A 24,145-nucleotide genomic window follows, 5' to 3' on the forward strand; every position below is an offset into this window, starting at 1 on the left:
CCATGCTATTCATTGAAAAGTAGAGATTCTCTGTCAACCCATTTCTGAATGTGAGCCCTAACCAATTTTTCCAAAATCTTCATCACCACTACTGAGATATTGATTGGTCGATAGTTGAATACATCGCTTTTGTGTAATGGGATTACCAAACATTCTTTCCACTCCTGCAGAATCTTCCCTATTCTGAGACTCAAATTATATAGCCTGATCAAAGAAATAGCCAGTTCAGCTGAACACTCTTTTAGCATCAGTATTGATATCCCATATACTAGGATATTTCAAAATATTGGATATTAATAGAACTCATGATTTTTAGACTATGCTTCAGATTCACATTCATGCAATAGAGGATTCAAATTCCACTGAAGTTTAATTTAATATCTTTAGTTAAAGTTACTGATGCTGTGCAAAGAAATGTAGAACTGTATAAATTGTATTATCTTATGTAGATTATCAAAAATAAAATTCTGATTTTTAGTGGAACCTGTGACATAGTAATTAAATAATAAAGTAACACGTAAAAACCACAGTGAAATTTTTAATTAGTAAAAAGACAGATATTTCATACTAAAATTAATAGTACATCTTCAGTGTCTGTAACAGTAATAGGAATGGAATACAGGCAAACGTTCGGTAGATCACCTATTAAAATACAATTGTTACCCCATGCTAGGAAATAATAGAAATAACAAATTTAATCTATTAAGATAAATGGTTTTTTACATAAGATAAAAGTCTCCCAGATCTTTGAGAGAGACATAGTCATTTCTATTTAAATTCAGTCGGTGTAAGATAGTTTCACAACTTTCTTTGAATAAGTGTTCATATTTGAATCTGCATCTATGGAGGAGAACTGCTTTATCCCACTGGATACTATGAGTAGAGTCAATACTGTGCTGCTGCACCAGACCAGACTTCAGAGGTTTGTTTGTTATTTTGGACAAACTGGCCATTCTTTGGAAAAAAGAATAAAAGAAAATCAATATTATATGGATTATAACAAACCTCTGAAGTCTGGTCTGGCGCAGCACAGTATTGACTCTACTCAGTGTCCAGTGGGATAAAGCAGTTCTCCTCTATAGATGCAGATTCAAATATGAATGCTTATTCAAAGAAAGTTGTGAAACTATCTTACACGGCCAAATTTAAATAGAAATGACTGTATGTCTCTCTCAGAGATCTGGGAGACTTTTATCTTATGTAAAAAACCATTTATCTTAATAGATTAAATTTGTTATTTCTATTATTTCCTAGCATGCGGTAACAATTGTATTTTAATAGGTGATCCACTGAACATTTGCCTGTATTCCATTCCTATTACTGTTACAGACACTGAAGATGTACTATTAATTTTAGTACGAAATATCTGTCTTTTTACTAATTAAAGATTTCACTGTGGTTTTTACATGTTACTTTATTATTCAAAAATAAAATGTTATTAAATTTGCCAACCTGGTGGGCCGAGTGGTTAGTATATCTGCTTTCCAACCAACACATTGTAGGTTCAAATCCCACCATGGTATAGGTGTTTGTTATTGTCTTTAGGTGGGAGATGAACTTCATCACCTAGGGTGAGAACACTACTCTGCTTATTGGAAGCCTGAGGTGACTTGACAAAGTTCCATATTTGGTTTCTAGAGCAAACTTTCCAGATTATTTTTGAAAAAAATAAAAAAATAATCCTTAACCCATTCATTCACAGTACAAATGTATTATAGACTAGCAAAAAAAAAAAAAAACTGTCATGGGTGGGATCAACATAAAAAAAAAGTATTGAAAACTTGAACAAGTTTTTTTTTTTTTCTTTCAGTTAATTTTCAGTATTGAGACCACATGTTTCAAAACATAACAGGTTTAATAAAATAAATAATATAACCCAATGAGGTTTGTAAGTAGTTTCACTTATATAAAGAAGACTAGAAGAAATTGATGAGAAATCTGAAAGTGCAGTACGAATGGAGGACACCTTAATCAACTGGTTCCACATAGAGAGTGGAGTAAGGCAGGGATGCAATCTGTCACCAGACCTGTTCAATCTTGCACTGGAAGAAGCAACTAATAAGGCCTTAAACAATGAAGACTCTGCAATCAAAATATATGGGAAAAATGTGACAAATTTGAAATTTGCAGACGACATTGCATTACTTGCGAGCACAAAAGAAAATCTACAGCGAATTTCTGATAAAATAAAATTGGAGTGTATAAAATCTGGATTAAACATAAATATAGACAAAACAAAAATTATGCAAATAGGAAAAAGAAGCACTAATCCGAAAATTGAAATTGATAGTAAGAATCTAGAGCAGGTAGAAAACTTCACCTACCTTGGAGGAGTTATTGAGTACAATGGTGAAGTTATAAAAGATATAAACAGATGAATCAGTCAAGCATCCCACACTTTTGGATGACTTAATAAAATATGGAAGTCAAGAGACATCAAACAAGTAACAAAAGTATGAGTCTATGAAACAATGGTCCTCCCAATACTCCTCTGTGAAAGTGGATGCTGGAATCTCAAAAAGGCTCAAGAGAAAAAATTATTAGTTACTGAAATGGATTGGCTGAGAAGATTACTTGGAGTAGCTCTGCTGGATCGCCTAAGAAACAAAGATGTAAGGAAACGACTAAAACAAGAAATAACAATAATAGACAAAATCCAAGAAAGAAGACTGCAATGGTTTGGCCATGGGAACAGAAAGACTACCATCTAAAGCCCTGAATACAATGATGGAAGGTAAAAGATTCAAAGGACGGCCCAGAATTAGATGGATAGACAAAATAAAAGAGGACCTGAAAACCAAATCACAACAAGCGACACCAAACTGGACAGAATTGTTCAGACTCTCCTGGGACAGATAAAAGTGGAAAGAGTTCATTCAGCCTCATCATCATCCACGTAGATGATGGAAGAGAGAAGAAGATGAAATTAATTACACATAGTAGATGTTATCAGAACTTTACAATTAGTATACAAACAAGTGACTAAAAAAATCAATTAATGCATTACAATAATGCTAGATGTTGCTGTCACATTCTGTGGTATGACACATTTCATATCATAGGTCCATGGTTGCTAGATTTCTGATGAAAGCAGACCAGACTGGGTGTAGGATTAAGCCTTGATTTTTATTACATTGTATGGGGATGTGGAAAATGGAATTTATTCAGAAGTAAGATGGATAACAACCTAAAGAAAAGACTAATAAAATGTTATGTGTGGAGTGTTGTCCTCTATGCAGCTGAAAGTTGGACATTGAAGAAAAAAGAAATTAAAATTTTCAAAAGCTTTGAGATTTGGAGAAGGATGGAAAAAATTAAATGGACAGATAAAATAACTAATAAAGAGATCTTAAAAAGAGTAGAAAAAGAAAAAAGTCTGTTAAGGAGGATAAAAAGAAGCAAGGGAAACTGGATCGGACATATTCTGAGAGGGAATGGAATCATCAGAGATGCCATTGAAGGAAAAAGACCCAGAGGAAGAGTAAGGAAAACAATGCTAGATGACATGCTGAATGGAGACAAATATACAACCTTGAAAGAGATGGCTCAGAACAGAAGAGAGTGGAAGTGCTACTAAAAGAAGAACCTGCTTAATTGCAGAATACTAAAGAAGAAGATGATGGGGATGTGGAGCATTTCTGAGGTTTCTTTAAACTTTCTTATAGAACAATTATGATCAATATGTGATATTTCCATTTCTTGCCAAACTACTTGATGGCCTGTGTTTCAGAATTATTTACACATTAGCACAAGAAAAGTATATTTAATATATTGCCAGATATTTCAGTTTGAAAATAACAAACTATCCTTCTTTTGTGTATTTTGTTAGTTGTGTATTAAATTTTGAAAAGAATCAAACTTGAACAATCCTCAATTCTAAAAGTAAGTTGTTCAACTTTGATTCTTTTTAGACTTGTTTGACACTTAGAGTTGTTAAAATAATCTGGAAAAATTACTGATTTGATTCAGTCAAGAAAACACTGATAAAGTTGTCTGCTATGGCAAAAAATGGCTAGAAAATTCATAGAAAATTAAGAGGTTCTGTATAGAGGAAATCATGTAAAATGTTCTTGACCAGTAAGTCAACACGTGCTCGTAGAGATCAGAGAGAAATATGTAGGAAAGCTGTGTGAAAAAGTAGATAAGCAAAAGTGATGGAAAACCATTTGGTGATAATCATAATCAGTCAATATCCTGATAAGTATTATGATCAAAAAAGTATACAGGACTATGATAGTACTACATACTTAATAATTCCTAGCTTTCTATCAGTAAATTCTTTTTCTTTCCTATTAAGTGATCATACCATTTTTAGATTATATCTGTGTGTTAAGGCTTAAGTGCTGGAAAATTTATTAAACTTTCCAGCACTTAAGTAACAGCACTAGGAAAGGGTTAAAATTAATTTTAATGCTTCTAATGTTTCATATCAGTCACAGAGACACCTACAAGGAGTGTACAAATAACACAATACTTAATGAAACATGTGGGTGACTAAAATCCTATCTAGCTGGTGCACCTTCTATGGGTGTTTGTAGGCAGCCTAGGATGTAAACTGGAACCTCTGACAATTATTGTTTCCCAAATTTCGGGAAGTTTTATGCATTGTATTTGTTTAAATTGGGTTAATTTCTGAGTGCCACTGAAGATTCTAAAAACAGTCTTTCCTTTTTAAATTTACTATGGTGGAGCATGGTGGTTTTCTTCCAGAAGATCCTGTGAGTTGTGTCCAGTACGTGGTCTGCAAGGCTGTATGGATCGTAGTCATGATTGCAGATGTATGATTTGTGGTCATCTAAATGGATAGTGGCTGATCTTTGGTGGAATGGATAAGTTTCCACTGGGGTTTAAAAGCTGTGTAGAGGTTACATTTTTTTTTTCCCAATGTGTCACAGACATAGGGGATGGTGATGGCATTTCTGAAATCCTGAAGTGATGGCCGAGGAATGGGAAAGGAACTGATTATTATTATTTTAATTCTGTAATCACTGTAGCTATTGGATAGGAAGGTGTTGTGTATATGGTTGAGTTCAGTTGAAAGTGAGGTTCCACTGAAACAAAGATTATAAGCTCTATTAGTTAGTTTTAATGACGCCATATTGTTGTGGGGGGGGGGAGAGTTTGTGAATGTATCTGCCTGTGTGAGTAAGTTTTTTTTATATACAGTGAAGGAGAGGTTACCATTCAGAAGATGCATTACTAAGGTGTCTAGGAAGGGTAAACTATTGTTATTTTAATTTTCCATAAACTGGATTCTTGGATGTAGACTATTGAGGTGATTGAGGAAGAAGTCTAATGTGTCTGGGACCATGAGGCCAAAGAGAGAACACGAAGACTTTATAGTAGATGCCAGTGATGCTCCATGCTACAAATTATAAAAAAACTCTACCCATTTTAAAACCTTGATTGAAAATCTAACTTTAAATAATATAGATATACTGGTAAGCTTTGACATCACCTCACTGTTTACTAATATTCCCTTAAATGACACCTTAACACTCTTAAAAAACGTTTTTCCTTCTGATATCTTCCTTCTGAGCATCGTGTCGAATTTAAATAGTTTAGTTGTGGGCGAGTTTCTTTTGACCAAATTAAGCAATTCAATTTTTCGCATATCTGTGGAATGAGGAATGTTATTTGCAGAGAGCCAATCCATAAGAACTTGCTTCTTATTAGACCAATTTGGAACTTTGTTTAATCGAATAGAGTGATATGAAGCGTTATCAATTATAACAACAGCATTTTTAGGAAGGTTTGGAATCAGTTTTTCTTCTGCCCACTTTTCGAAGATCATAGAATTATTTGCCCATGGTATGATGGTACAACATGACAAAATTTCATGCCGGCTGGGGCGTCGCCCGGTTAAACAAGGCCCCCGTTGTTTTCGCCAGGGAACCAGGGTGAACAGCGAAAAGTCAGCTACTGGAACAAATCTGAAAATAAACCCCAACTCAACATCACCAGAGTTAAAGATCGGTACTATCAACATAAGAAGCCTGAATGGCAAAGAAATGGAGCTAGCTGAGGAATTAGATAAGTACCAGATCGACATAATAGGGGTGACTGAAACAAAAAAGACCAAAACTGGTGAGCTCTATCTGAGCAATAAATACAAAATGTTATATTCAGGCAATGACAATCAAGGAAAAGAAGGAGTAGCCATAGTATTCAACACAAAATACGAGGCTAATCTTCTTGAATGGCATTCAGTCTCAAGTAGAGTAATGTGGGCAAATATGAGAATGGGGAACTGGACAATGAGACTTATTTGTGCCTATGGTCCCACAGAAGGTTCTACTAAGGTAGAAGTGGAGGAATTTTTTGAGGCTTTAGAAAAAGCAACTGACACAATGAAAAATGAAAAGTTGGTCCTTGTTGGGGATCTAAATAGCAGAGTAGGAAATGATTGTGAGACATACAAAAATATTTTGGGAAAATTTGGAGAAAAGAGCAAAGCTAATAACAATGGCAAATATCTGTTGGATTTCTGCTCAGGACATGGACTGGTCATTACTAACACCATGTTCCAACATAAAAATGTGCACAAATTCACATGGAGAGAAGAGACTAGGAATAAGAAAAGTCTCATTGACTATGTTATTTTGATAGTGATGTTTTCTCCCTGGTGCAGAACACCAGAGTGTACAGAGGATTTGAAATTGGAAGTGATCACTATTTAGTCTTGAGCAGGATAAAATTGAATTTCATATTGAAAAGAATAACATGTAAGAAAGTTTTAAAGCGAATAAAAGTTGAGCAGCTCTCAGATGTGAACTGTAGACTAAAATACACAAAGATTATTGAAGAAAAAATGAAAGAGTTTGAGAACAGGAATCAAACCTTGGAGATTCAGTGGCAAACTCTGAAGAAAACATTGATTGATTCTGCCAGAGAGGCATGTGGTGAGGTTGTTTGTAAGGATAAAAAAATCAGAACTCCCTGGTGGACACAGGAAGTTAAAGAGGCAGTGAAGGAAAAGAAGAAAGCATACCAAAAGTTCCTGGCAAATAAGTCAGCTTGTGCTCTTAGAGAATATAGAGACAAATGCAAGAATGCTAAACACTGTGTAAAACTAGCTAAACAAAAGTCATGGGATGACTTTGGCAAGAATATAGAAAATAAATATCAAGAAGGTGGCAAAATATTCTGGAGGTTGTTGAAGAAACTTAAGAATGGAGGAAAGAGTGCTGTAAAAGGAATTAGAGATGATAAAGGTGACATGAAAATGGGAGAAAAAGATATCCTTGAAGTATGGAGTAATTACTTTGAAAAACTGCTAAATGAAACAAGCAGTGATGACAGCACAGTGGTAAAAAACACTGACCAGGCATGCAGTCAGGAATACATATCCATACTTGAAGTAGAAAAAGCCATCAAAGGCTTGAAATGTATAAAGGCAGCAGGAGTAGATGATATTCGACCAGAAATGCTGAAGTATGGTGGTATAAGAGTATTACAGTGGCTGCACTGCATAGTTCAGAAAGCCTGGACAGAGGGACGAATTCCCGATGATTGGAGTAGAGCTCTCATAGTACCCATATATAAAAAGGGAAATAACACTGCATGTGAGAATTACAGAGGTATTTCCCTACTGAGTGTTCCTGATCAAGATCTATGCAAGTATACTTGAGAAACGGTTGAGAAGAATTGTGGAAGAAAAGCTTGGTGAAGAACAAGCTGGATTCAGGCCAAATAGAGGCTGTCAGGATCAGATCTTCACTTTACGACAAATAGTCGAGAAAGCATGGGAATATAACAAAGATCTGTATTTAAGTTTTGTCGATCTGGAAAAGGCATATGACAAGGTGCCAAGAGAGAAGCTATTCAATACGCTGCAGTTATATGGTGTGAATGGGGCATTATACCAAGCAATACTTAGTCTTTATTTGAGTTGTAAGTCAGCAGTCAGAATTGAAGGAAGTACAGGAAGATGGTTTAATGTTAAATCTGGTGTGAGACAAGGATGTACATTATCCCCTCTGTTATTCATTATCTATATGGATCACATTATGAAGGAAAGTGGTATTAAACATGATATCAAAATTGGAGATGTTAATGTCAGCTCTTTGCTTTATGCAGATGATGTTATACTTCTAAATAAATCTGCTACAAGTCTGCAAGATTCTCTGACTAAATTGAATAGCTGTTGTAATAATATGGTATGAAGGTCAGCAATAAAAAGACAAAGACAATGAAAATAGGCAGAATCATTGAAAATGTCAACTGTGTTGTGAATGGAGAACCTGTGGAACAAGTAAAACATTTCAGCTATTTAGGCACAATTTTTACTAAAGATGGTAAATTAAATATAGAAATAGACAACAGAATCAGCAAAGCTGGTATGGTGGGAAGTCAATTGAATAAATTCATATGGAATAAGAGAGAAATTAGTCGGAACACTAAATTAGCTGTATACAAGACAATGTTCAAACCAGTTTTAACTTATGGATCTGAGAGCTGGGTCAGAAGTAAAACACTTGACCAAAGACTAGAGACCACAGATATGAGAGTCCTGAGAAAGATTATAGGCGTGAACAGATGGCATCAATGGCAATATCATATTAAAAACGAGGATATTAGGAAAGAACTTGACATTGTCAGCATCCAGGAATGCGTTAGCAGAGCTAATCTCAGGTGGTATGGTCACTTAAATAGAATGGGCGAGGAAAGATTAGCAAAACAAGTGTTCTCTGTCAGGGTGGCAGCAAAACGACCCAGAGGAAAGCCAAGATATAGGTGGATTGATACGATACAAAGTGCTTTAGACGATAGAAATATAAGATCTGATAATGTTGGAGTCTTGACAAGTAACAGACTGATTTGGAGGAAAATTGTAGATAGGAAATTAATAATAATGTAATTTTTTTCATGTAGTACTATCATATCCTGTACACCCCTTGAGGGTACATGGCAGGAATTTGATGATGATGATGATGGTAATCTCCAATAGTTGAATTTTGTATAGTAAGTTTGAATTCTGTAAAAAACCCATTTCTCCACCTGCACACACAAAATTATTATGCGCTGCGAGGCATTTCCGGTTTGTAGCACTCCACATTCTTCTTTAGACTGCCAACATTTTCCATAAGTTAAATTACTATCAATCCAAGTTTCATCTAGATACACAATCGGTCTTTTCTCCTCCCTGAAACGTCTTATTGCTCTCAAATACTGTGTTCTAGATAAAACAATGTCACTTCGCTCCATGATAAGTTTCCTTTTATTCTGTGACTTTTTAAAACAAAATCCGATTTCATTAAGTATTTTCCTTAAAGTTTCTCTTTTCCAAGGAAAATTATTTTTTTCTTTAAGCACAGGAATCAATTTCAGAACAGTTGTCACTCTTTTCTCGACCAGATAAAATTCGTGAATAGTTCTTCTTATAACGTCTACATTAAAATCATTCAAAGCTACGGTTTCAATGGTTTTCTTTCTCTGGCACTTTTTTTTTAAATTTTGGCTTACCTTCACCTTTTGATTCCATCGAATTCTTTTAACAGTCAACCCCGATACGCCCGCAATTGCACTTGTGCGTTTTATGACTTGAGAAAGGGGAACAAGGAGACGATTCTTTTTCACAGAATGTCAGCACATTATTCAATATTCTTTTGCAAGAGCTACTGAAACGTTTAACAACAGAACTTGTTGACTGTACTGGATCCATCATACAAATTAATAATAAAAAAAATAATGCAAAAAAGCCACAACAAAATTCAAGCTACTATATACTAGTACAGTGACAGACAAGAAAGCACCTGATTTCGCATGTTGGCGACCAATTCGTACATCTTCATTTCTTTCTCCCCTTCAGCATGAATCGACTATTCTTGGCAAAATGCCAAGAAGGGATCTACAAATGGTGGGTGAACTATAGTAAGATTTTTACCCTGCAGATGAAGATTCAAATCATTGAAATAATTCATTATATCATAACAGACTGTTAGTTTTCAAATACAAACTTTCAATGTGTTACCCCAAATATTTTAACAGGTCACTTAGTGACCCCTGGGTTATAGGTTGCTGACCTCTGATATAGATCATATATTTATCTGTATAGTATTCCATTTATACTATGCAATTATAAGGTTTTTGAACAGCTTTCTTTGATGCCTTATCGATTCTTTTTCCAGATCTTTTTCAGGACTGCCTCTTTAATTTCATAAGTCTACCATGATGTTTGGATTTTTCTGTCCTTGTACATGCAGGATACTATGAACCTTTCTAATGGCTTTTTAACTGAAGATGATTTAGCTAGCCTCATGTAGAGGTGGAGAGTTTCCCTCCAAAAACTTGGATATTTCATCCAGACAAACCAGCCAGAAGAAAAACGCATGCATGCATATACACAATTCACAGACATGATACACTGTCAATAAGTACAAATGTTCCAAATACAGTAGACAATCTAGAGTGAACCCCTAGGGATTAGAAACATAGTTCATTATAATGCAGGATTCATTATACAATGTAGAGAAATACCTTCATACTCCATTCTCATGAAATAAAAGAAATTATGTAAAACATAAGAAAGAAAATTACCAAAAATAGAAAAAACAAATTCATGAGAAATAAGACATCATTACTCAAAAGAAATCACAAAAAAAAATATATATATATATATAAAAATTGTGAGAAATAAAGGAAATTTCAGGAAACAGAACAAAGAAAATAAAAAAAATGTAACAAAGAAAATCGTGAAATATAAAAAAAAAAATAGCAAGAAACAACACAGAAGAAATTGTCAGAAATAGAACAAAAGAAAGCACAGCAAATGATGGGAAATCATACATTGATGACAGAAAATGGCAACACGAAGGCCAACATATATCAAACTTTATATCAAGGATTATAAAGAAGAGAAATAAGGTTGTATGGGACAAGGCAATGATGATAAAGACTGCTTCTATGGTGAGGAAGATGTTGACAAGTAGAAATAAGGTAGTTGTTCCCCCTGTCTATGGCTTTGATCAGACTGAACCTGAGAGCACATGCACTGATTTGATCAACTAGTTTTAATGGCGATATGGAACATGTAGAAAGCATGCCTGCATCCTTTTGAATCTCAGAAGAAGGAAGATAGCTATCAGAATGATTTTTTTCAAAGGATAGAAAGAATAAGAACAAGAGACAATCTCGAGAAATCGCATGAAGACGCAGTAAATAAGGATGTGAGGAGTATATTTATTGAAAAGCAGATGGATTATTGGTAATTTTAAAGAATGTCATCAGTGCAAGGACTGTGAATGAAAATGTTGTTAGGGTGAAACTCCTTTGAGGAGTGTTGTAGTAATAAAATAATTTGAGAAGTTAACTATAAATTACTTATTTCTATGAAGAAAAATCTTCCTTGCAACATTATAGATTGATTACTGTATTTTCTAGGTAGCAGTTCAGGAAGTCTGATAGTTTCTCACAATAGCTTGCGAGAGATAAAGGATCCAATGCTATCTCTACTACAGCAGAACATGAAGATAATTTTTATTACCCAGGTTAGTTATTGTTTGAATTTGTTATCTTTGATGCTATAAACAAATAAATTTGGCTGTATTTCAGATATTACAACAGGAAAAATAGAAGTAAAGTGACAGTTTATTAATAAAGTACAGTTTTTTTTTGGCAGGGAGGGTCATGAGAACAATTAAAATAATTATTCTCTTGGAACATATAAATAAAGCCAGGTACATGACACATTTTAATGAAATTAATTATGTAATTCTATAATAAAATTATGTAATTTAAATTCTAAGAACACATCATGAAGATAAAGAGTGCTTCTATGGTGAGGAAGATGTTAACAAGTAGAGATAAGGTAGTTGTTCTCCTGTATATAGCTTTGATCAGACTGAACCTAAGTGGCGATATGGAACATGTAGAAAGCACGCAGAAGCATGTCTGCATCCATTTGAATCTCAGAAGAAGGAAGATGGAAGAGTCATCAGATAGTTCCTATATATTTGAGAAAATGTTTTACAACTAAAGGACATGCAGTAATTATTATTTTGTTATTATTATTACGGGCAACTCCAAGGAGTTCTTAGACTCATCAAAAGAGGCCCTAAACATCATGTCAAGAACTATCCAACATTTGCACAGTATCTATCATACTTTGCTTTGAACTCATTCACAGGCATGGCATCTAAACCAAATTCTAGCAATCTATTACACTCATTCACAGCTCTCTAAGCAAAAAAACTTAGTTTTAACACCTTTGCTAACCTACACCCTCACTCAATTTCTATGAATGACCATTAGTTCTCCCACCACCAGACCTATCCTGAAAAATTTCCTCTGAATTAATCTTGTAAAAACACTTCATTAATTTGTATATCTCATTCATATCACCCTTTTTCTGCCTATCAACCAGTTTCTGTAACCCACAAATCTTCAATCTGTTCTTGTAAGGTTCATTCCATAGACCTGCTACCATCTTGGTCACTCGCCTCTGGATCCTCTTCACCTCTTCCTCATCACCAAGAAACCATGGTGTCCAGATCTGTGCGCAGTAGTCAAGATGGTCTTATTAAGGCCTTTTTTTAGCTACTTTTGCTATATGCCCCCTAAATTTTAATTTCCTATCCACTTATGCTCCCAAGTCTCTGGCTTCATCAATTTATTGAAGTACAGTTCCACCAATATGGTATACAGCCGGTAATCTTTTCATCCCAAAATGCATAACCTTACACTTTGCCACATTAAACTGACATCCATTCTCCTTTGCCCAGTATACCAATCTATTCAAATAATCCTGCAAAATTTTGACATTATCTGTATTAACTATTGCTCTCTCCAACTTTGCATCATTGGAAATAACTGAACAGTTCCTCGCAGATCCTTTCCTATATTGTTAATGAACAAATTAAACAGAAGTTTTATTTACACATTTGTCCAAATCACTCTACCCCCTTCTTTTCCACGAATGTTATTGCCTGCATATAATAGCATATATATATGCAGGCAATAACATTCTGCATATATATTTCAAGGAGCAAGTCTTGTATGGCAATTTTATCATAAGAGGTGTGATTAGTGAAGGATTGACAAAATCGCATTTCTGAGGTGCAAAAAATTATGATGTTAGTGAGGCTATTAGAGTGTTAAAGGGTAAAGTGAAAGAGTTGATCGTTTTGGCTGGAATGAATGATTTGAAAAGAGAAAAGTATGGCATGAGGGAGGACATGAAAGAATTACTGCAAGTAGCAAAAGAAAAGAGTGAGAAAGTTAAGATAGTGAGTCTGTTGCTGTAGTATGACAGTAGAGCTGAGAAGGAGGGTTATAATAGCAAATGACTCGATGTGTAGGTTATGCAGGAGGAGTAATGTGGAGTTTGTGAATGTGTGGAGTGAGTTTGATGGTCCAAAGGACTTATACTAGAAGGATGGTTTGCATCTGAATGGATTTGGAAGTGTTGTTGAATGAAGTGAAAGTGGATATGCAAAATCAAGGAAACTAGAGCTTTTAGTTTCCTTGTTGAAACTAAAAGTGTTGAATGGATATGCAGATATCAGTGAAGTAGTTGAGTGTAAGAATGGGCATAAAATGCTTAAGTTAGTACCACAGGTAACAAATCAAAATGGGATAGTTAGTATAAAGTGTCAGGATAGCGGTGGATCTAAGGGGCATTTGCACTTTATGTACACTAATGCCAGGTCCGATTATAATTAATGTTTCTTTCTGACATCCAGATTCTTGTACCACAGTTTTTTTGTATTCTGTAGAGAGAAAGAGTGATTAAATGCACTTGAAACTGGCATCAAAAAATCGAAAATGTCTTAGCCCATCCTTGACCTATGATCAACTACCCACTCATAATTTAACCAATTCAACCTATCTATGAAGGAATCCATTAAAATACAAATATTGCTTTCTCAACTGTGGCTTTCAAAAATAACATCAAAGCACAACAAGGAGTTTTAAAATTTCAGAAATTTATTAAAATTATTCAAATCATTTAATGCTGCTTTTAGAAGTAACTGTTTTAAGATGACTATTTTTATAATACTGTTAATTCTTTGCTGTTAAAAGTATGTATAATGTTTTTTCTCTCCCCCAGCTTCCGCCTTCTCCTGAAATTGCTAATCCGCAAAAATTGATTTCTCTGTTTGCCCGTTCTTTATACTTTCAAAACAACAGTGCTCTATACTTGAAGTGTGAACTCACCAAATTAATGCAATGCTCATCTGATTCTGTAAATATTAGATGGGATGTTCCTTTGTTACTCACTACAATGGCAAAGAAAGAAATGACTGGTAAATATGCTTACAAAATTAATACTTAATATCACTTAATCAGCTTTTAAAAATGATAAAAAAAATGAAGCTAATCACCATTAAAATATGCATTTACTGTATTATAATTTGTGTGTAGAGGCTTAAGTGCTGTGAGGACTTAATAGATTTTTTACAACACTCAGAAAGGATTAAAACAGAATTTAATACTTCCTATATTTTGTCCTAGTCATTAGGACATCTACGGGGATTACAAAAACAACTAATGTAACATTAACACAAATATCATACACTAAGCCCAACCACGTGGGTGACACTAAAGTCCTATCTATGTTGTAGGTGGCCTGGAATGTAAAGTGGGACCTCTGGTGATGAGTGTTTCCCAAATCTTCGGAAGCTTAATGCAACCGTATTTATTAAGATTTGGTTGATTTCTGAGAGCTGCTGCTGCTTCTAAGAATAGTCTCTCTTTCTTGAATTTGTTGCGGTGGAGCATGGTGGTTTTCTTCCATGATACCCCTGTGCGTGGTGTCCAAGACATGGTCAGCCAAGCCTGAATGACCATAGTTGTGTTTAACAGATGTAAGACTTGTGTTCCTCCAGGTGGATGGATGCTGATCTGCCTGTCTGTCCAAAGTACGCCAGCTTACAGGAACAGGGGTACTTTGTAAACTCCAGGCAGAGAGAGAGGAGGGAGCTGATCTTTCATAGAACGGATAAGGGTAGCAAGTTTGCAGTGGAGCTTATATGCTGTGTGTGGGTTGTACTTTTTTTAGAATCTTGGCTATTTTTTCGGATGTGCCACGGATGTAGGGTATGGTGATGGCATTTTTAAAATCTTGTTGACGAGAAGGACAGGGAATGGGGGAGGAACTGATACTGTGATCGCTGTAGCCATTGGAGAGGAAAGTGCTGTGTATGTGGTTAAGCTCAGTAGTGAGGGCGGTTCCACTAGAACAAAGATTGTGGGCTCTCTTGGTAAGAGTTTTAATAATGCCATATTGTTGAGAGGGGTTGTGGTGGTGGGAAAGTTTGTGAATGTATCTGCCTGTGTGTGGGTTTTCTTTATATAATGAAGGCAAGTGTATCATTAGGCAGGCATGTAACTAAGGTGTCTAGGAAGGGTAAACAATTGTTCTTTTCCTTTTCCATAGTAAACTGGATTCTTGGATGCAGACTATTGAGATGACTGAGGAAGGAGTCTACCATGTCTGGGCCATGAGGCCAAATAGAGAACACATCATCTACATATCTTAGCCAGATAGAAGGTTTGAGTGGGGCTCAGTCTATGGCTCATTTTTCGAAACCTTCCATATAGAAATTGGCAAGGGGGGGGGACCCCCATGGCGGTTACCTCTATCTGCTTGTAGATTTTGTTCCAAGAAAAATACCCAGAGTTAATGGCAAAGGAAAAGAGATCTAAGATGTCAGACGGAAAAACGTTTTCTAAGAGAGAAAGGGAATATTGGTAAACAAAGAGGAGATATCAAAGCTTACCAATATGTCTGCGTTATTCAAGGTTAAATTTTCTATGAGGGCTTTAAAGTGGGTTGACTTTTTTATATAGGAAGTGGACCTTCCAGTGAGGGGGGGGGGGGGGTAAGAGAGTTGGCCAGCTGTTTAGACAGTCTGTAGCAAGGTGCATTGGTGGCATCTACTATAGGTCTGAGTGGGGAATTGAGTTTGTGGATTTTTGGTAAACCGTATATTTGGGGGGGACGGGAGCGGAAAGGTTTAAGTTTTTTCGTGATGTCAGTGGGCCAGGAAGATACTTTTTTAAGTAAGATTTTTAATTTCTTAACTTGTATTTTTGTGGGGTCGTGTTCTAGCATGATGTAGGTGGAGCGATCGCGAAGAATAATATTCATTTTACAATTGTATTCACTGGTATTAAGAACGACTGTGGCATTACCCTTATCCGCTCTGGTGATGACGATACTTTTTTCTTTCCGTAATATAAGGAGAGCCGTGCATTGGGCATACGATAAATTACTTTTTGGAGGCGAAGAATGAGCGAGGATATTGGCTACGTCAAGTCTGATGTTGTTGGCTATCTCTGACAGTAAGCAACCGATCCCACGTTCGATGTTAACCATTACATCAAGCAATGTCACTTCCTTCGGAGCGATGGAAAAATTACGGCCGAGGTAAAGGGCGCTGACAGCATCGTTGTTGAGGTTTACTACTGTCTGGAGCGGTTGAATTTGTGGTTGTGGTTTGTCTTTAACCAGGTTGTTATATTTCTTGACGTGTTTATTTTTTATTTTTTGAAATTCTTTCTGTGCGGAAGTTTCCGAAATGCCAGAGAGAATCGACAAAAGTTCAGGGTTAAGAACGGTGGAGAGCTCTGAATGTAATGAGCCAATGGCGGCGTTCATCACTGAGAGGGTGGCACGAGTAGAGGCGATTTGCTCAAACCACAACCACAAATTCAACCGCTCCAGACAGTTGTAAACCTCTCTTCCAAAAGGCTCAATGACGATGCCGTCAGCAAAGGGTGCTGACAGCATCGAAATCATCATTAATTTTGTAGACTGAGTCCCACTCAAACCTTCTATCTGGCTAAGATATGTAGATGATGTGTTCTCTATTTGGCCTCATGGCCCAGACACGGTAGACTCCTTCCTCAGTCATTCATCTCAATAGTCTGCATCCAAGAATCCAGTTTACTATGGAAAAGGAAAAGAACAATTGTTTACCCTTCCTAGACACCTTAGTTACATGCCTGCCTAATGATACACTTGCCTTCACTGTATACAGAACCCCCCCCCCACACACACACAGGCAGATACATTCACAAACTTTCCCACCACCACAACCCCTCTCAACAATATGAACTCTTACCAAGAGAGCCCACAATCTTTGTTCTAGTGGAACTGCCCTCACTACTGAGCTTAACCACATACACAGTACTTTCCTCTCCAATGGCTACAACGATCACAGTATCAATTCCTCCCCCATTCCCCGTCCTTCTCGTCAACAAGATTTTAAAAATGCCATCACCATACCCTACATTCTAAAAAAGTACAACCTACACACAGCATATAAACTCCACTGCAAACTTGCTACCCTTATCCGTTCTATGAATGAAAGATCAGCTCTCTCTCTCTCTCTCTCTGCCTGGAGTTTACAAAGTACCCTGTTCCTGTAAGCTGGCGTACTTTGGACAGACAGGCAGATCACCATCCATCCACCTGGAGGAACACAAGTCTTAATCTGTAAACACAACTATGGTCATTCAGGCTTGGCTGACCATGTCTTGGACACCACGCACAGGGTATCATGGAAGAAAACGACCATGCTCCACCACAGCAAATTCAAGAAAGAGAGACTATTCTTCGAAGCAGCAGCAGCTCTCAGAAATCAACCAAATCTTAATAAATACGGTTGCATTAAGCTTCCGAAGATTTGGGAAACACTCATCACCAGAGGTCCCACCTTACATTCCAGGCCACCTACAACCGCCCTTAGAGGGCGCTCCACATGGTTGGGATTAGTATTGTATGATATTTGTGTTAATGTTACATTAGTTGTTTTTGTAATCCCCGTAGATGTCCTAGTGACTAGGACGAAATATACAAAGTATTAAATTCTGTTTTAATCCTTTCTGAGTGTTGTAAAAAATCCATTAAGCCTCCAACATGATTACTGTATTATGATACTTGAAACAAAATTAGTCAGTTTTATTTTATCATGTAGTGGTCAGTCGTTGACTGACTTATCCTCATCATTGTTTGGAAACATGTTTAGACTCAAATGTTAGATTTGAATCAACTTGATAGACATGAATGTGAATTAATCTAGTTGGTTAATGTCTCATTCAAGAGAACACTTAACTGCATTAATTCACATTCATAGCTGCATCTCAGGGTCATTAAGTAAGAAACATGTAGTTCTAATTTTAAATAGAGTTTATTTAGAATTTAGAAGATATTAGAACTAAATAGAATTTATTACTCCTATATATTTCACTCGGTACGTCCTGAGCTTCATTCAGGGAGAAGGCAAACTGGTAACAATATTTAAATTCTGAATACAAGAATAAGTCACGCAGCATGCATATAATATAACGTGTCTTAGTCACAGATGTACAATATGAGGAAACACTATTAGAGTTCAGCAATGTGGGCATAGATGTATAATTAATTAAACAATTAACAGCAATCACTTCCCAAAACTTAGAGACAGGCATACAATCTGTCCGATTAAGATTAGGATAATGGATTTAAATAATTCTCAATATCATTAATATACAGACTAAAGAGTAGTGGTCCTAATATACAGCCCTCAAGCACTCCACTAGTTACCCTCATACTCCTAGATTCCACTCGACCTGCTGCAAATGCAGCAGTATTGTGGTGCAGCCATTTTTCTTATCTAATTCTGCTGTCACTATTTTTTATTTACATCATTACTAATTTCCTATCTATAATTTTCCTCCAAATCAGTCTGTTACTTGTCATGACTCCAACATTATCAGATCTTATATTTCTATCGTCTAAGGCACTTTTTACCATATCAATCCACCTATATCTTGGTCTTCCTCTGGGTTGTTTTCCAACCAACCTAGCAGAGAACACTTGTTTTGCTAATCTTTCCTCTCCCATTCTGTTTAAGTGACCATGCCACCTGAGATTAGCTCTGCTAATGCATTCCTGGATGCTGACAATGTCAAGTTCTTTTTAATATCCTCGTTTTTAATATGATATTGCCATTGATGCCCCAATCTTTCTCGGGACTCTCATATCTGCGGTCAATAGTCTTTGATCAAGTGTTTTATTTCTGACCCAGCTCTCAGATCCATAAGTTAAAATTGGTTTGAACACAGTCTTGTATACAGCTTATTTAGTGTTTTGACTAATTTCAATCTTATTCCATATAAATTTATTCAATTATTAAAAGAACACGTAAGACCACAGTAATAACTTTTAATTCATAAGGTACAGATATTTAATACTAAAACTAGTAGTACATCTTCAGTGTTACAAATAGTTATAGGAATGGAATACAAGTAAAGAACATTCAGTGGATCACCTATTAAAATACATTGTTGCCGCGCACTAGGAAATGATAGAAAATAATAATTAATATTTAAGATAATTGTTTTTTTTAATGATTACATAAAATAAAAGTCTCCCAGATCTTCAAGAGAGAGAGACAATCATTTCGATTTAAATTCAGTCGGTGTAAAATAGCTTCACAACTTTCTTTAAAAAGGCGTTCATATTTGACCTGCATCTATGAAGGAGAATAGCTTTATCCCACTGGATATTATGGGTAGTGTTAATACTGTGTTGTGCTAGACCAGACTTCTGAGGTTTGTTGTATTCAATATAATATTGATGTTCCTTAATTCTTTTTTTCCACAGAACACAGTATTATCACTACCGATAATATCCAGTGGGATAAAGCTATTCTCCTCCATAGATGCAGGTTCAAATATGAACGCCTTTTTAAAGAAAGTTGTGAAGCCATTTTACACTGACCGAATTTAAATCGAAATGACTGTCTCTCTCTCGAAGATCTTGGAGACTTTTATTTTATGTAATCATTAAAAAAAACAATTATCTTAAATATTAATTAATTATTATTTTCTATCATTTCCTAGTGCATGACAACAATGTATTTTAATAGGTGATCCACCGAATGTTTGTTACTTGTATTCCATTCCTATAACTGTTTGTAACACTGAAGATGTACTATTAGTTTTAGTATGAAATATCTGTACCTAATTAATTAAAAGTTATTACTGTGGTCTTACGTGTTTTTTTTAATAATTATATTATGCCACAGGTGCCTCTAAAAATAAATTTATTCAATTGACTTCCTACCATACCAGCTTTGATGATTCTGTTGTCTGTTTCCATATTTAATTTTCCATCTTCACTAAAAATCATGCCTAAGTTGTTCCCCAGGTTTTCCATTCACAGCACAGTTGACATTTTCAATGCTTCTGCCTATTTTCATTGTCTTGTTATTGCTGACCTTCATACCATATCTATTACAACAGTTATGCAATTCAGTCAGGGAATCTTGCAAACTTGTAGCAGATTTATTTAGAAGTATAATATCATCTGTTAAAAAAAGAGCTGAACATTAATATCTCCAGTTTTGATATCAGGTGTAATACCACTTTTCTTCATAATGTGATCCATATAGATAATGAATAACAGAGGGGATAATGTACATCCTTGTCTCACACCAGATTTAACATTAAACCATCTTCCTGTACTTCCTTCAATTCTAACTGCTGACTTACAACTCAAATAAAGACTAAGTATTGCTTGATACAATGTCCCATTGACACCATATAACTGTAGCGTATTGAATAGCTTCTCGCTTGGCACCTTGTCATATGCCTTTTCCAGATCTACAAAAGTTAAATACAGATCTTTGTTATTAATTCTCGTAGAAAGGCTTAGACATTGGTTGTAACATGTTTACTAAATAACTTAAGGAAATTACAACGTATAATAGAATATACATTAAATTAAACTTTAATATATTTCCAATATTTCAAAGGAACCTGCATGCAGGCACTAAACACAGTAAATGAGAAATGAAGCGAGGAAGCTATGGTTTTTCCTAAAAGTCCTAATGGTGCCCCCTAGCAGGCTATGTAGGTATTCTTGGCCGTTGGGCTGAAGGTCTCCTGATGTAAGCTTCCCAAATTTGGGGCAGTCTCATGCAACCAAATTTGTTGAAATTTGACCTGTTTCTTAGGGCTGAGGCTGATTCCATGAATAGTCTTTCAAATTTAAACTTGCTACGGTGTACTATTGTGGCTTTCTTCCACCGTATTCTGTGGCATGTATCCAGAGCATGATCTGCAAGACCAGAATGGCTATACTGGTGAAACTGAATGTAGTCCTTGTGTTCTGAAATTCTGATATTTGCTGTCCTGCCTGTTTGGCCAAAGTAGGACAATTTGCAAGGGACCTGGTATACACCAGGTAGGTCTAGGGGAAGTGGTTGGTCTTTAGTGGAGTGGATAAGGGATGCCAATTTTTGATATGGTCTGTAACATGAGGTCAAGTCATGTTTTTTTAGGATTTTTGTAATTTTTTCCAAGGTACCTTGGATGTAAGGAATGGTGATGGATTTAGAGTAATCTTGTTGTGAGGGGGGGGGGGAGTGTGGTTTACTGGTTTCAATATTTTTTGGGAGGGTAGCCATTGGCTGAGGATGTGATTTAGTTCATTGGTTAGGGCATCATTTGAGCAGATTAGTTTAGCCCTGTTGTATAGTGTCTTAACAACTCCATATTGTTGTGAGGGGGTGGAATTGTTGGTGAATGTATCTGCCTGTATGGGTGGGTTTTCTATAAACTGAGAAAACCATGGTTCCATTAGGCTGGCGGGTGACTAGTGTGTCTAGTAAAGGGAGGCTATTGTTTTCCTCTTTTTCCAGGGTGAACTTAATTCTGGGGTGTTGGTTGTTTAAGTGTGTTAAGAAGGAGAGGAGTGTATTAGAGCCATGTGGTCAAATAGCAAACACATCATCATCAACGTAGCAAAGCCATATGGTTGGTTTTTGTGGGGCAGAGTTTAAGGCTTTCTCTTCAAAGGTCTCCATAAAGAAATTGGCCATGGGGGTGTGGAGAGTGGTGAACCCATGGCTGTCCTCTCTATTTGTTTGTAGAATATTCCCTGCCAAATGAAATAGCCTGAGTTCATTGTGAACTTAAATAGGGCTGAGAATATCGGGAGGAAATTTAGCTTGGATTAGCTCTAAGGTTTCCTTGAGTGGGACATTTGTGAATAAGGAGGAGACGTCAAAACTGACCATTATGTCAGTTTTTGGAGTGTAAGGTTTTCTATGCTGGCTTTGAAGTGGGCTGAGTTTTTTTTGTGTGTGATGGTGTGTTGCCAGTATAGTGTGTGAGCGCTTTGGCCAAATGTTTAGCTAATTTGTTGCCAAAATATTGGAAATATATTAAAGTTTAATGTATATTCTATTGTACGTTGTAATTTCCTTAAGTTATTTAATAAAGATCTTTGTTATATTCCCATGATTTCTCAATTATTTGTCGTAAAGTGAAGACCTGATCCTGACAGCCTCTATTTGGCCTGAATCCCGCTTGTTCTTCACCAAGCTTTTCTTCCACAATTCTTCTCAACCGTTTCTCAAGTATACTTGCATAAATCTTACCAGGAACACTCAGTAGGGAAATACCTCTATAATTCTCACATTCAGTTTTATTTCCTTTTTTTTATATATATAGGCACTATGAGAGCAATGAAATCAGAAAAGACTGGAACCATTCATGAAGAGAGCAATGCCAGATGAACAGGCAGGATTTCGAAAAGGCAGAGGAACAAGAGATCAAATCGCCAATGTGAGATGGTTAATAGAAAGAGCACAGGAATATCAAAAGAATGTCTACCTTTGTTTCCTTGACTATAGCAAGGCTTTTGACTGTAGATCATGCAAAACTGTGGAACGTTAAGAATAATGGGAATCCCAGAGCATTTCATTATCCTTCTGAGGAATCTATATTATGAACAAGAAGCTACTGTCCGAACAGAACTTGGAGAAACTGAGTATTTCACAATAGGTAAAGGGATGCGACAAGGATGTATTTTATCTCCGTACCTGTTTAACTTGTACAGCGAATACATTTTAAGAATGGCAGGGCTGGAGGAATCTTTAGTTGGAATTAAAATTGGTGGGAAAAATATTAATAATTTGAGGTATGCAGATGATACCACCTTGCTAGCAGAATGCAAAGATTTGGAGGAACTTATTATGAAAGTTGAAAAAGAAAGTGCTAAATATGTCCTTAAACCTAACCTCAAAAAGACAAACATTATGGCAACATGTAAACTTAATGATTTTGAAGTATTATAGATGTGGAAAAATGGAAGTAGTTAACAATTTTGTGCTCCTAGGATCCCGAATTGATTAAGATGGGTATTTTACTGAAGAAGTTAGAAGATTATTACTCGGAAAGAAAGCAATAGTAAATTTAAGCAAGATCTTTAAAGATAACGATATTAGCCTCGCAACAAAAATCAGAATTGTGAAAGCAATGGTATTCCCTGTGTTACTGTATGGATGTGAAACTTGGACCCTGAGAAAGAGTAAAAGAAGGAAGATAGATAGATGCATTTGAATTATAGGTTTGGAGACGCTTACTAAGAATACCATGGACTGCAAAGCAAACCAGTAAATCAGTGATAGACAGAATAAAGCTAGATTGCTCCCTCGAAGCTATGATCACCAAGCAAAAATTGTCATACTTCGGACATATTATGCGAGCAAATGACAGTCCGGAGAAGATGAAGATGCAAAAGTTGATGGAAGCAGGAGAAGAGGAAGACCAAGAATTAGATAGATGGATGGAGTTAAAGAAGCGACTGGAGTGTGCTTGGAAATTCTGAAAGATATGGTAAAGGACAGATCTGAATGGAGAGTGTATGTTCGTGGGATCACCAGGAGTCAAAAAGACTCGATGGAACATAGCACACACACACGCACACTATGAGAGCTCTACTCCAGTCATCGGGAATTTGTCCCTCTGTCCAGGCCTTCTGAATTATGCAGTGCAGCCACTGTAAGACTTTTATACATACTTAAGTATTTCTGGTCAAATATCATCTACTCTTGCTGCCTTTCCACATTTCAAGCCTTTGATGGCTTTTTCTACTTCAAGTATGGATATGTATTCCTGACTGCATGCCTGGTCAGTGTTTTTTACCATTGTGCTATCACTGTTTGTTTCATTTAGTAATTTTTCGAAGTAATTACTCCATATTTCAAAGATATCTTTTTCTCCAGTTTTCATGTCACCTTTATCATCTCTAATTCCTTTTATAACACTCTTTCCTCCATTTCTGAGCTGCTTCAACAACCTCCAGAATATCTATCTTGCCACCTTCTTGATATTTATTTTCTCAAGGCAGGAACTACCTTTTACA

General features: G+C 36.0%; 1 protein-coding gene across 2 annotated transcripts in view; it reads left to right on the forward strand.

Annotated features, from left to right (window-relative positions):
• LOC150105647 (serine/threonine-protein kinase Nek10-like) overlaps nucleotides 1–24,145 on the forward strand; it is a 268,426-nt gene that overhangs the window by 237,257 nt on the left and 7,024 nt on the right. For both annotated transcript variants that reach the window (XM_090394286.1, XM_090394287.1), the window contains 2 exons: nucleotides 11,383–11,489; nucleotides 14,051–14,246. In XM_090394286.1, the coding sequence (XP_090250412.1) occupies nucleotides 11,383–11,489; nucleotides 14,051–14,246 (303 nt within the window). The remainder of the gene's footprint in view (nucleotides 1–11,382; nucleotides 11,490–14,050; nucleotides 14,247–24,145) is intronic.

Source organism: Typopeltis vanoorti, chromosome 6 (assembly GCF_054136105.1).
Source record: "Typopeltis vanoorti isolate ZY-2024b chromosome 6, IOZ_Tvanoo_1.0, whole genome shotgun sequence".
Taxonomy (NCBI): Eukaryota; Metazoa; Arthropoda; class Arachnida; order Uropygi; family Thelyphonidae; genus Typopeltis; species Typopeltis vanoorti.